Source organism: Homarus americanus, unplaced genomic scaffold (assembly GCF_018991925.1).
Source record: "Homarus americanus isolate GMGI-L3 unplaced genomic scaffold, GMGI_Hamer_2.0 scaffold25827, whole genome shotgun sequence".
NCBI classification, from domain to species: domain Eukaryota; kingdom Metazoa; phylum Arthropoda; class Malacostraca; order Decapoda; family Nephropidae; genus Homarus; species Homarus americanus.
Genome location: NW_024738300.1, coordinates 8531678 through 8547399, shown reverse-complemented (window position 1 = coordinate 8547399; position 15722 = coordinate 8531678). Strand labels below are relative to the sequence as shown.

The window sequence follows — 15722 nt, the reverse complement described above, 5'->3', positions numbered from 1 at the left end:
TTATGCACCACAAATTATGATACAGATATCTCTTCACTGTCTATGTATCATAAAGTTTTTTGTTTAAAAATCCTCACCGTCTCATATCTCCTTCCACATTAGTTTAAGGACATTAACAACACAAGTTGTAGTGCACACATACACATGTTTACTCTGGGTGAAATGAGATGTATTTTATCTCAATATGAGGATAATTTATACCTTACACAGTCAATATGTGGAATAAGTTTTCAGAAAAGTCTTCAATGAGGGCTTTAACCCTTTGGCTGTCAGAAGTCAGTAGAATGGTCAACCATGGAGGCTGCCAAGATTTGGTATCAATTTTTAAAAGTGCATGCCAAATGATGGAGTCCCAGAGCCTTCTAGGTCCCCATACACCACCTTTGGACTCCTGGCTGCACTTCAGGATTCCCAGTCATCTTGGAAGAAGTACTGTACAGGTACTGTATATTTGTCTCCATCTCCTAGTGACCCAGATAAGAACCATCCACTTCACCTGGCACAGGAGCTCTTCACCAAGGCTAAACCATTTTAGATAAATAATTTATTCTTATGTATCCAATTAGCTTGCAAGCATATCTTTATTTTCATAAACATTGTGCACATGGCACATGACAAATTTACAGCAAGCCCCAGCTGAAGGTTAATAAATTAAAATTGCCTATAATGTGTTATACTGTACTGTAATTGTTTCTTACCCTCTGTAGCTCAATTGGTACAGTAATCACTTAAAAATGAATGGTCATACACAAAAACTACCATGTTGCAGAAGAATAGGGGCTCTTCCTTTTTCAAAATATGATCAGTCGTGTACAATGGCGCCTAACTTCACATCTTTCACTTGTTTTATCTCCTTCCTCTTTGCCAGGGCTTCTTTTGGACCCTGTAGTTTCATTGAATAACCACACAATTTATCATTACCACTCTGATATCATAAATTATACTTGTGCCTCCCATGAACTCATCACAATCTTGTGTAGGAACCACCACTCTTGATCACATACACCCTGGGTAGTTACTGATGTGGAAGCCCAGTAAATCTAAGTTGTTGTTTTTTTTCTCTCTTTTTAATCAGTATTTCTGGTTAAGCCTGAATTTCACTTCAGAAAATTACATGATACTGAACTTTTACTGTACCTATATGATAAAACTTACCTCCCTTGCTTCTAGAGTGTCCATGAGGGTAATGCTGAATGGAGTATTTGGAATGGGTATGGTTGGGTTGGCATCATTGGGATCCAGTTGTAGTGAGTAGCCCAAAACTTGTAAGATGTCCAGCAGTGTCCGTAACACATTCCCATTCCATAAAAGGAGAGGGAATCTGTGAACATTATTATAAGATAACAAATGATGACTCTGAGGCATTGTTCATCACATGCTGAAAACAGTACAGTATTAGATTTTTGGAGCTAACTGGCATTAAAACTTCTTGTAGTGTAAATGTTTCAAATAGCTAGAAAGAAAAACACCAGATGATTGTAAACATATATGCCCTTGCTACATCACATAAGAAAAGGTCAGGAATGATGATATACCATAAATGTTTTCTCTACACACATCTACAGTGTACACGTCTACTAATAAAAGAATATCATGCCAAATTTGAACCCTGACAAGACCTTTCAAAAATATTTGCTTCAATTCAGAATTTTTCAAGACAACTTGTATATGATTTAACTATGTAAGCTCCCAGGGCTGGATAAGATAGATGGTCAGACAAACAAGACAAATATGCCGTGCCAGTGGCTTATGGAGGAGTCATAACAATGCATGATCAAAGGTGTTGGTAAGGAATGAATTTATACAATCTAAACCTGTGCCCTCCTTAAGTGTGTGTGACACACACACGCACGTGCACGCACGCACGCACGCACGCACGCACGCACGCACGCACACACTCACACACACACTCACACACACACGGTCAAAACCTATTCAGTACCCTGCTCTGTGGCTACCTAGGCTAGATTGTTAGCCCCCTACCTCCAACTCCTTCCCTTCTCCCCACTGGAATATCAGCAAGTTCTCACCAGAAGTTAAAATTTAATTTTGGAAAGGAGTGGAACCAGTGTTGAACAGTACTCAAGCCAGTGAAAATAACGTTAAACAGTAACAGCTGAGAGTCGTGTCCAAGTTAACTTTCACACAGTGAGGTCCCAGGTACCCAGTGGTAACTGCCCATGAGACCCAACAACAAGCTGCGATGTGATACTCTCCACGATAGGAGGCCTGGCACCAGTCGAGGGTCAGGCCTCTGCACCCAAGTGTACACCACTTGAGTGAGGTCCTGTGACACCAGGTATGTGGTGTCCCCATGACACTATGACGCCATGCAGCAAAAATTTGCTACATCATGTGAAATCCATCATAACACCATCTGTGAAGGAGTTACTGCATCACATGTGGCCCATCATAACACCATCTGTGAGGGAGTTACTGCACCACATGTGGCCTGTCATAACACCATCTGTGAAGGAGTTACTGCATCACATGTGGCCCATCATAACACCATCTGTGAGGGAGTTACTGCACCACATGTGGCCTGTCATAACACCATCTGTGAAGGAGTTACTGCATCACATGTGGCCCATCATAACATCATCTGTGAGGGAGTTACTGCACTATGTGTTTACTGTTCAACACCTCAGTGCACATGGCCTGCGTGCCTTCCAAAGCAAACATTAATTTGTATGTTCACTAAGTTACTGTATGTTCCTTTTCCTTTCTTTAATGAAAGCTTTTGTTAAACACCCTCCCCCATATCAAAGTATACAGTATAATAAAGTAATTTCTGCCCACTGTATATTTTAAACTTACAGGCTGCTAAACTTTTTCAATATACCGCTAATTTTTATTCTTGTTATACAGTCTGATGGAGGGACTTACAACACTGGTACATTATGCAAACTACCTTTTATATAAAAGCATAACCATGTATGGTACTATTATTCATATAATAAAAAAACCTATTTCAATTCCTTAAACAAGCCACTTCCCTCATACCGTATATCACGGCCTATAAGGCGGCGGGGTGCATAAGACGCCCCCCCCAAATTTCCATTTAAAAAGTAGCTTTTGAGCTCTATTTGCTGTATAAGACCAGTACCCCAAATGTGACACTTACCCACTGACTCAGTAGTCCTTTACCAACCATCCTTGATTTTTTAAAATAAGGCCAATTCACTTCAAGTAATGTCATCAAATTATACCCGCTGGTGTAGTGTAAACACTAGTGACGTCACTGAAGCGTGGTGGGAGTGTTCCCTCGTCTCGGTGGTGTGACTATTTATACAACATGTGGTTCAACAGCAACCACCGTATTCTAATTGTGGTGTTTCATTAGGATTTGAGTGAAAAAGGTTACCAGTATGTACTTACTACATACATTTATTACACAAATATATATATATATATATATATATATATATATATATATATATATATATATATATATATATATATATATATATATATATATATATATATATACAGTATTACCCCGCTTAACGCGCTTTCACTTAACGCGTTTTCGCATATACGCGGTGCCTTGCCAAAGCTGAACTTTCACTTAACGCGGATTTTTCCACAGCAACGCGGTGAGTGTCCGGCTCGAGAGCTATTTTTAGATTCGCACCACCCCCCACCCGCCACCCTGCCTGACTGCCTGTTTTAGCTCATAAAATTCATACAAATTACCCAGCCAGAATATAGTTTACATTGCTGGAATTCTTATAATTTGGTGATCATTTTGAATATAAACAACATATTTTTTGCATTAAACATACAATTTTTAGATAAAATGTTTAATCTGAGTAAGTATGTTATCTTTTGTCCAAAATATATGACATTTATATTCAAAATATTCCTGGTCTTACAAGGAATCCAGCAATGTCAATTATATTATCCTAACTTTAGTTTGAGGTATTATTTATTAAAATTTAGTGGTTATCCCACACATCTCCTTGGGACGGTTGGTGGGGGGTGGGGGGGAGGGAGGGACCAACCGACCGACCATCTGTTACCCGGTGAAGAATTATTTTTTTTTAACTGAAGATATTTGTTTTAGCTCATAAAATTCATACAAATTACCCGGTCAGAATATAATTTACATTGCTGGAATTCTTATAATTTGGTGATCATTTTGAATATAAACAACATATTTTTTGCATTAAACATACAATTTTTAGATAAAATGTTTAATCTGAGTAAGTATGTTATCTTTTGTCCAAAATATATGACATTTATATTCAAAATATTCCTGGTCTTACAAGGAATCCAGCAATGTCAATTATATTATCCTAACTTTAATCTGAGGTATTATTTAATACTGAATGGAGGATTGGTGGGGGGTGGGGGGAGGGTTGGGACTGACCGCGCGGTTGGAAGAGGGGGGGAGGCAAGGTGGGGTACTTTGATTGACAGATAGTGTTGAAGAATATATATTTTTTTTTATTAACTGTAGATATTTGTTTTAGCTCATAAAATTCATACAAATTATCCGGCCAGAATATAATTTACATTGCTGGAATTCTTATAATTTGGTGATCATTTTGAATATAAATAACATATTTTTTGCATTAAACATACAATTTTTAGATAAAATGTTTAATCTGAGTAAGTATGTTATCTTTTGTGAAAAATATATGACATTTATATTCAAAATATTCCTGGTCTTACAAGGAATCCAGCAATGTCAATTATATTTTCCTAACTTTAGTTTGAGGTTATCCCACACATCTCCTTGGGACGGTTGGTGGGGGGTGGGGGGGGGAGGGAGGGACCGACCGACCATCTGTTAGCTGGCTGTGTACTGTAGTGTGAGAGGGGGAGGGAGTTGAGTCCATTATTTGAATGGACATTAACTTGGCGACTGTATTTCTCTTAAGTATTAATTGTGTGCATGTACCATCATAAAATTAAGATGTTATTTTTACTACAACATAGTTATTTGTCGTCAAAAAGTGGAGTTTGGGGGTCGGGCTGGGTTCTATTGGAATTAATCCCATATGTTCTGTTATTCACTTAACGCGGTTTTCACTTAACGCGGGACCCTCTGGGTTCAATTGACCGCGTTAAGTGGGGTACCACTGTATATATATATATATATATATATATATATATATATATATATATATATATATATATATATATATATATATATATATATATATATATATATATATATATATATATATATATATATATATATATATATATATATATATATATATATATATACTGAATATACTATGTACAAAAAATGAATGTTCAATGAATTATTTATGGTGCATTAGGGTACTGGTCACTTCAAATGGGCTATAAATAGCTTGTTATCTCCCCTCCATCTCACCCTGAGCCAGACGGAAGGGTCTTGGTAAATAACATGTTTGCTTATTTTCCATTTACTTTAAATAGATTTACCGAATTATTTGTTTTATTTATTTATTTATAATATACTGTAATATATTAAACACACTGTAATTATTTTCTTTAATTTATAAACTGTTTTGCGACAAAGGAATGTTCTCCAGTAGTGTTTCATTAGGATTTGAGTGAAAAAATATTACGTACTTACACAATTGTTCCTCTTACTTTGACAACACAACATACATACAGTATATTATTTCTCAGTTTTGATCTTTTTTTTTAATTTTTGTATTTATTTATAGTTAGTTACTTAAAATAAGGCCAATTCACTTCAAGTAATGGCATCAAATATTACCAGCTGGTGTAGTGTAAACACTAGTGACGTCACTTGAGCGTCTGTAATTAACCGTCGATAGTTTCAAGAATTAATGCACTTTTCCTTTCTTGTCTCCTCACTGGCAAATGGGGGGGGCGTGGGGAGGGGTGTGTGATGATAGCTGTGTTTATTACAGGGGTATAAATCTCTTTTACGGTATGTTAGACAGGTTTATAATACATTTTTATTATTTTAATATACCGGTAATCTTAATTTGAATCCAGCTTGCCAAACGTAAGTTTCAGTATAAAATAATTAGTGGTAAGACCTTGTGAGTGGCTTACGATGTTTTCATCACCACTCTTGACACACTAAACCACAATATTTAAGAGGTAAGAATTTTAAACTTGGTGGTTTAGACGACCCCCTAACTTTGGGCAGATTTTTTTAATGTTCAAATTTCGTCTTATAGGCCGTGATATACGGTAATAAGAAAGACCTTTGTCAAATCATATATTTTCTTCACGTTAATTTTCAAAAGTAATTTTGTCCAGTGTTAAACTAGGAAGAAATCTTGGCTCATTTGGTAGCCTACAGTTATTATCTTTGGTAAGATATTGCTGTATGGTTTTAAAATGCTGAAATAATTAATTTGAATAAGGATGAAGAAAAACTGATAGTGAATAAAAAATATGAAAAAACAAATACATAGATATAAGAAAGCCATAAACAAAATAGTAATACTGTACCAACGAACAGCAATACACAAGTTACATTTAACAGTTACATGTGGATAAAAAGTTCGTTTGTCAATATTTCCCACAAGTTAATGTAAGTCATCTTACCTGTCAACCAGCTTGGAGAGCAGTTTGTCAGCCACTCGCCGAATTTGGACTTGAGTATGATTAAAATGGGTCAACAGAAACTGTGCATGTAAGACAAGAAGCTTCTCCTGACGTTCATCTCGTGGCCGATGACTCACCTGCTCCAGAAAAATGCTAAACACCTTCTCGCTCACTCTGTGGAATTACAGCAACCCATTATCCCTTAAACTGTAAATGCGGGAAAATCTGGCTTCTGCTATGTACACAATAAACACAAAGAAACTCTTAAAAACATATAATGTTTTTACAAATTTGAAGATAAGAAGCATAAGTCTGAACAAATGAAAAAAAAATCCACTATCTGCCTTTGTTTTATTATGGTGGAGTGTTTAAGTGTGTGGGCCAAGTGACTATACGTGAGACTGTGGTGAGGGGCCACTGAGGAGGGGTGGGAGGCATAAATAATTCCAGTTTCCAAATCATTCCAAGATGATGACAGCAACTTGATCTGTGGCTCTACCAGCCTTGTCTCCCTCTACTGTCTACCATTCATCAACTTTCCACAGTTAGTATGATTATTGTGCACAGCTTTACATTAATGGCACTAAATGCCAATCATCATAATACGATGGTGGTGCAATTTCGGTAAATCAGCTGAAGACAAAGATAGTAATTAAAGGGTTACCAGAAATGAACACGTGTCTTCCATGATGACTGAAAGGCAACTGAAAACCCTATTAAGGTGTGGGTAGCATGAGGAGGCTGTGGGACACATGATTTGCTTTATGAATGTTCATCCTATTAAACAATTTTAAAACAGTGGCACAAAAATCTTATCATCATAAGATGCATGTCACAGTCTAACGTCTATCATAATTATGATGCTCATTGCAGTTTACGGGTTAAAATTATTTACTCATATTCTTGTAAGCCTTTTTCCACTGAACTGAAATTTAGAGTGGAAACATGCTTTCCTTTCATTTGCCCTTTGAAAAATAGCTTTGAATGTATTAATGGCAAACTTTGCTGTACAATGAAGAAGAAATTGTAAACAGCATAAACTAATTTTACAATGTCTGTGGCACATGAAGTCTACTGTTTCTTAATGCACTGCGATGTTGGTTATTTTGCTCCTCATATGAATAAAAATTTCAATTCTATTACTGTACATATCAGATCCACATTAAACAAAAGTAAATATCTGAATATAGAGAACTCCTTATATACTAGTTTTCCTTTTTTGAAATAATTACAAAATATAATTTTTTTATATCTCTTCAGACCAAGATGATAAAAAATGTGGCAAACAAGATTTGCACCACACTAAGACTCTTATTCAGGAAATCCTTCAATCAAGGTAAAGCACCAAGGGACAGGAAATTAGCCAATTTCACCCCATTATAAAAGAAGGGTAGGAAAAGTGCAACTGAAAACTACAGGCTGATCAGCCTAACATCACAAACAGCATATGCAAACTCTGAGAAAATTCTGAGGGATGCCATCATCCAACACTTGACTAAACAGAGTCATATCAACACATCACAACATGGTTTCATGGAAAGAAAATCCTGTCTGACAAACTTACTCACATTCCTTGAAATGGTAACAGAATATAAGGACCAAGGCTCACCAGTGGATGTGTTGTACGTGGATTTCTCCAAGGCATTTGACAAAGTCCCACATGCTCGACTAGGCTCTAAGATCCAAGCACACAGCATTACAGGCAAGATTTTGAAGTGGATTAACAATTGGCTCAAAGACAGGCAACAAAGAGTGGTAATAAATACAGTACATTCTGAATGGAAAAAGGTTTTCAGTGGAGTTCCACAAGGCTCTACTCTTGGACCCACCTTGTTTGTGATCTACAAAAAAAAACAAGATAAAAATATATCAAGCCACATTGTCAAGTTTCCAGATAATACGAAGATAATTGGGAAGGTAGAAAGTCAAGATGATGTCAAAACAGTGCAGAAAGGCCTGCATGAGCAGTTCAAATGGTCTCGAGACTGGCAAATGCTCTTTAACATTACGAAATGCAAGACCTTACACGTAGGATACAACAACCCTAATCCCAGCAATTGTCAACAGCACTTTTCTGGATACTGTTGAAGGTGGTGAAACAAGTGGGAGCAGCAGTGAGAAAGATAGGAAAATGTTTTTTCAACTGTACAGATCTCGAATATGCTCCAGTCTGGATTACTGTATACAAGCATGGAAACCCTACCTCCAGAAAGATCTAATATCCCTAGAAAAGGTGCAACACAGCACAACTAAGATCATTCTGGAGCTGTCATCTCAATTATCAAAGTAGACTAAGGACCTTTAAACTAACAACCCTTCAGACACGGTACAATAGGACAGATCTCATAGAAACATTCAAAATCTTGAAATGGATGGGAAACATGAACCTGGGACATTTCTTTGTGATATCACGCACTTCAGACACAAGAAGACATAACTTCAAGCTCACCAAGTTATCATGCAGAACATATATAAGGAAATACTTTTTCACACAGAGGCTGGTAGACCTATGGAACAGTCTACCAGCCCAAGCTGTGGAATCAAGAACAGCACAGTACTGGGCTTCAAAATAACTCTTGACAAAATTTTCAAGAACAATGGAGGGATCCTACACAGCCCATTGGTCTCCTTCCCTAGGCATACCACCCAAAAATAGGAAAATATTTATATGTTACATCTTTTCCTGGGATCATATAATAAACATAAGATTAAAAAGAGTACATGTACCAGAGAAAGAAAAAAATACTAAGCTGAAACATATCTTGCCCATGAACTGTTACATTGGCAGGATAAATATTGAACTAAAGACGCTATTCCTGTAAATTACTGCTGTCACTGCTGAAGACTGTTTCATGCCATTGCTTTCTTTAACACCAGAAGAACCCTGTGTGTTATCAATACATGAACTGTTACCATGGCAACACTAGGTCAATTTGGGTATAACTTGCACCAATATTTTATCATGTGGATCTTATTAAATGCTGACCAAGCTTATTAAGTTTGGTGCAAATCAACAAAATCGTTCTCAAGTTATTTTAAGGACAGACAGAGAGCACTGAAAACAACATCTTCATTTACAGAATAACTGAAAAATAATTAACTTGATCTATTTACTCTCAAATACTTTTGTATTCATTTTACTACTCAAAGTACCTTGAGTTTGTCTTTTGTTTTAATAAATGAAAAGATGCAAGCAACAGTCCCCTTCATCCTCAACTTCTACTAATCTTCCATATGGCTTCAGCTTAAATACTGTACTCCACTGTGCATGGTAAACACTGCTCATTTCTTCATGGAACTCCCATTTGGTATCATGTAAAATTTCCTTGTGACATCTTAGCCACTCACCTTCTAATGTTAAACACTAATAAAACACCTGACTGTCATTTTATGAATTATTTTTTCTGACTTATAATTTAGAAACATAATGGAACTGAAAATCCCTATGGGTGCTAATTCGTTAACCAAAATTTTGTTAATTGAACCGTTCGTTAATTTAATCGAGGGACCACTGCATATTCAATATACTGTAACTAATATTTCTTAAAACATTACAAGTCGAAGGGAAGCATTATGTATGACTCATAATAATAAGTATAGTTAGACCATGAATTACTTTTAACCTTGAGTATGAAGGATTTCAAAATGAACACTACCTCTCCTGTCGTCTCGATATGGTTGGTGGGCACTACTGCATCGTCATTTCCCTTACCCTTGTTTTTTTAAATATTCTAATCATATTCTGAAACATAATATGAGTTCAATTTCAAATAGGGCAAATTCCACTTTTAAAAGTTATCAAAGATGGATATGCTGTTACTGGTTTACATTAGATTTGTATTCTTTGATTTACAATAAACTTAACCATTTCAGGATAACCTGTGCACATAAAAGGAAATTGAATTATGGCAAGTGACAAGAATACCTGTAGTGTCACTCGTAGTTACACATATTCCCATATAAGGAAAGCAAGGCTTCCAATGTGAAGTTAGATGCAACACCTTTGTACAAAATCTTTTGCCAGTTTGTCATATTGTTCTACACTGAAGGGGTAAAGGCAATTTATGGTCTGACTGTACAGTACATATTAGGATGCAGCCACAGTATATTTTGCCCAAAACATGTGTTCAACAGGAAGAAACAAAGCACAGGGTCCCAAAAGCCACACTAACAGAGTTGGAACCCTGTTCATTTCTTCTTGTTGATCACATGTTTCAGGCAAAATATACACTTGTGTGGCTGCACCCTTAGAAAAAACTTTGATTAACTGTGACAACAGCTTTATCTACATTTGGGTGAGCCTTACCTGTTAATACATGTCCACATATCATACTTGTCATTCTGGATGACTGGATCAAGCAGGTAACCAAACATGGGTTGAAAGTTGATTTCTGGAGAACTTCTCACCCTACAAAATAACCAAAATCAATTTTAAGCAAATTATTTCCACATACAGTACAGTACACTGTATCACACATGACCCATATTTTCACACCTCCTTAAGTTTTCTAATATATGACATTGTACAGTATATAATGGTGTAACGGTGAAATCTAAAGCCTGAAAAAATCCTCCAAAACCAGGGGTTGGCTTATATCCCTAGTACAATATTTGAACTTAAAATTCAGCTGAAATCCATGGTACAATAAACAACAACTAAATAGCTGAACTAGGTAATGAAGAGCGTACGTTTTTAGTATAGTGAGGTCCTATCACCCTTCATTAAACACATACAACTGATAACATTTCATTGCTGGTTTTGTTATTAAAGTTTCATTTTCAGTACAGATAACAAGTTGCCTCAGGAAAAATAGCTAAAAGCTAACACATAGTATTTCCCCTCTAGATTTTCACCAACTGCTGTTGACATTCATCCAGTAAATGGTAGTGAATGTAAACAATGCTCACACAGCATTAGTCTACCAACCACCTCAGTCGCACAAATTTTCTTTATTTATTCTTAAGTTATCAAGTGGTGACTACATGTGCTGTTTAAGGGATTGTGTTTGAGTATGATCAAGGTGACAAGTACATACTGTACTGTTAGACGCAGAGTTCACACTTATGCTCAGCTTTTTGGGGGTAGATTTAAACTAATCGTGAATTTTGAGGTAAAAAACTGAAGGCCCCTCATCCCCTCTGTTCCTCCTGCAACATTTGAAGCTAATGAAAATATTTTATAAGGCAGAAACCATTTCTGACGATACAGTTTTACCCCGCCTAACGCGGTTTCACTTAACGCGTTTTCGCATATACGCGGTGCCTTGCCAAAGCTGAACTTTCACTTAACGCGGATTTTTTCCACATATACGCGGTGAGTGTCCGAGACGCTATTTTTAGATTTGCCCCACCCGCCACCCTGCCTGACTGCCTGTTTTAGCTCATAAAATTCATACAAATTACCAGGCCAGAATATAATTTACATTGCTGGAATTCTTATAATTTGGTGATCATTTTGAATATAAACATCATATATTTTGCTTTAAACTTACAATTTTTAGATAAAAATTTTTCTCTAGGTAACTATGGTATCTTTTGTGCAAAATATATGACATTTATATTCAAAATATTCCTGGTCTTACAAGGAATCCAGCAATGTCAATTATATTATCCTAACTTTAGTTTGAGGTATTATTTATTAAAATTTAGTGGTTATCCCACACATCTCCTTGGGACGGTTGGTGGGGGGTGGGGGGGAGGGAGGGACCGACCGACCATCTGTTACCCAGTGAAGAATTATTATTTTTTTTATTAACTGAAGATATTTGTTTTAGCTCATAAAATTCATACAAATTACCCGGTCAGAATATAATTTACATTGCTGGAATTCTTATAATTTGGTGATCATTTTGAATATAAACATCATATATTTTGCTTTAAACTTACAATTTTTAGATAAAATTTTTCTCTAGGTAACTATGTTATCTTTTGTGCAAAATATATGACATTTATATTCAAAATATTCCTGGTCTTACAAGGAATCCAGCAATGTCAATTATATTTTCCTAACTTTAGTTTGAGGTTATCCCACACATCTCCTTGGGACGGTTGGTGGGGGGTGGGGGAGGGAGGGACCGACCGACCATCTGTTAGCCGGCTGTGTAGTGTGAGAGGGGGAGGGAGTTGAGTCCATTATTTGAATGGACATTAACTTGGCGACTGTATTTCTCTATTTCTCTTAAGTATTAATTGTGTGCATGTACCATCATAAAATTAAGATGTTATTTTTACTACAACATAGGTATGTGCCTTCAAAAAGTGGAGTTTGGGGGTCGGGCCGGTTTCTATTGGAATTAATCCCATATGTTCTGTTGTTCACTTAACGCGGATTTCACTTAACGCGGGACCCTCTGGGTTCAATTGACCGCGTTAAGTGGGGTACAACTGTATATAAAATGAAACAAAGTATCAAGACGAAAATAATTATACATTTCTTTATCATTTTTATTTTATAATTAGGAAGACATGCCCAGAGTTTTAAACACCCTCTTCCATTAAAGAGGGTAGTCGTGTTTCAACCCGAGTTTAAAAAAATGAATCCTGAATGACACCGCACTACAGTGCTTAACAGGGAAGAGTGGCGGTAAAATTAACTGATTCCAATAGAATTAACTTATGATACCAGTATTGTAATTTGTTAATTTTACTGCCACACCACCCCATCAAGTACTGTAGTGCAGTGTCATTCATGACATTTTTTTTTAAACTTGGGTTGAAACACGACTACCCTCTTCAACGAAAGAGGGTGATTAAACTCTGGGCGTGAGACTTTAGAGGGCTGGGTTTACAAGGAATGTGGATTTGAGTTGTGACAACTCTGTCAGTACCTATCCTTATAGTCTTGTATGATCAGTCTCTTATGATGTGGAAATCATCATAAATAACATTACAGTAGTACCCCGATTTACGCGGTTTACGCGGTCAATTGAACCCACAGGGTACCGCGGAAAGTGAAAACCGCGTAAAGTGAACAACAGAACATATGGGATTAATTCCAATAGAGACTGGCCCGACCCCTAAACTCCACTTTTTCCAACACAAAACCTATGCTGTAGTAAAAATAACATCTTAATTTTATGATGGTATGTCTAATGCAAAATCCATGATGTTTATATTCAAAATGATCATCATATTGTAAGAATTCCAGCAATGTAAATTATATTCTGGCCCAGTAATTTGTATGAATTTTATGAGCTAAATAAAAAATTATACTTCACCCGCGTATATGAGTAGATGCACCGCGGAAAGTGAAAGTCTGGTTCTGGCGAGGTACCACGTAAATGAGAAATCGTAAATGAGAAATCGCGGAAAGTGAAACCGTGTAAAGCGGGGTAATACTGTACATTACATCTTCAAAAATAGATAAAAAAAAATAATAAATAGTATATATATTACAGGGAAACTGTGTAAATAGGGATTTCACATGATCCAAAATATGTTTAGAAATTTAGTGGTTAATGGCTGTAACCTTCAGCTAACCTAATCTTTTATGTATGTACTGTATTAGGTGAATCCCTTGTTATAATGATTCCCTGTAACTTAAATATGTACACTACACTGTATTAAGGAACTTTAGCTTCAACCAAAGAAAACAGATTTTTTAAACCAACTGCTTTAGGTGTTATTAAAAGGAACATCCAAGAATCATAAAATACAATACAGGTTGAACCTCCCTAATCCGGTACTCTATTGTCCAGCACCTCCCGTCGTCCGGCCAAATTTTAGTTTGCCGGACGGCCGCTAGTACCCACCGGCGCTAGTATCCATGGTTCGGCATACCCTTTGTTTACTTCTGGTCCTCGTGGAGTTCGGTGTGTTCCTAGGTATTTCAAGTGTTTCTGTAATATTTCACTTGTTATTTACCCTTAATATGCCTCCTAAGCACACAGTGGTCCCTCGGTTAACGAACACAATTCGTTCCACAGTCGTTCATTAGCCGAAAATTTCATTAACTGAATTTATTATTTCAATGGGATATTAGGTAATTGGTTCCAACTCACTGAAAAAGTACATACAAAGTACTTACTGTACACCAGTAGTAGAATTAACAAAACATTAAATGTAAACTAGATACAGTACTGTACTGTACAGTATACTGTATAATAATAAATGAAAAACAATAGAATACTGTATTTTAACTTAGTTTGAGGTGTGCATGTCATATTACCGGCAGCCTTGTTTACATATCAAACAGCTGATTGCAGAGGCAGTCGATGATGACATGCCATATTCCTTACAGAGTGCATTGGTTCTAATGCCTTCTTCATGTTTCATAATAATTTGTGCACTGTATACTGTATTATCAATATGTTAACTAAATTTCAGAATGACCAATAATTTTAATGTAAAAATGAAAAAATATTCAAGAGACCAACAAACTCTATGTTCACTCCACTGTAAACAAAGTTAAACTGAGAAGCGTTGTTGTGTGATTCAATCAGCTGATGGGCATGCACAAACTGTTCCCTGTACTGTTTATATTATCAATATGTTAACTAAATTTTAGAATAACCAATAATTTTAATATAAAAAATGCAGAAATATTCAAGAGACTAACTTTCTTGATATTTACTTCATTGGAAACGAATGTAAACATAGAACCAATTATTGTACTGTATTGGCGGACTAGCCGATCAGCTGATGCGCACAACAAAACGTGTTTGTTGTTAGGATTTCGTTAATCGAAGTTTTGTTCGTTAATCGAACTGAAAATCCTTATGGGAGCTAATTCGTTAACCGAAATTTCGTTAATCGAACTGTTCGTTAACCGAGGGACCACTGTATTTATTTTATTACTGTATTTCATTTACTGTACATCTTGATAAAATCACACGGGAAAATGGAAACAACGGAGTACCTATGTGATTTTATCAAGATTTATCTTATCCACGTTTTCATTGTGGATTTACATGAATTACTGTACATATGCTTTTTCTTCTTTACAGGTGAACATCACCGATTTATGTACAGGTACTACAACTATTTTGTCATTTTAAGTGCAGAATGATAAATATTGTTTATCTATTTTCATTTATTACAATTACACTGTATAGTAGAACGTGGATATAACACGAGATACGTTCCAAGAGAGGTCTTTTTAAACCGAATTCACACTAAACTGAAGTGTTGTTTAAATGGAATAATTTAGTTTGGTACTTGAGAGAAACACAAAATACTAAAAAGGCCGAGAGTCT

General features: G+C 36.1%; 1 protein-coding gene across 4 annotated transcripts in view; it reads right to left on the bottom strand.

The window, feature by feature from the left end:
• Positions 1 to 15722, bottom strand: part of LOC121873824 (phosphatidylinositol 4-kinase alpha-like) — a 133083-nt gene that overhangs the window by 69236 nt on the left and 48125 nt on the right. For all 4 annotated transcript variants that reach the window (XM_042377562.1, XM_042377565.1, XM_042377563.1 and 1 more), the window contains exons 17-19: positions 10835 to 10936; positions 6529 to 6702; positions 1156 to 1321 (exon numbers count right to left, since the gene is read on the bottom strand). In XM_042377562.1, coding sequence (XP_042233496.1) covers positions 1156 to 1321; positions 6529 to 6702; positions 10835 to 10936 — 442 coding nt within the window. The remainder of the gene's footprint in view (positions 1 to 1155; positions 1322 to 6528; positions 6703 to 10834; positions 10937 to 15722) is intronic.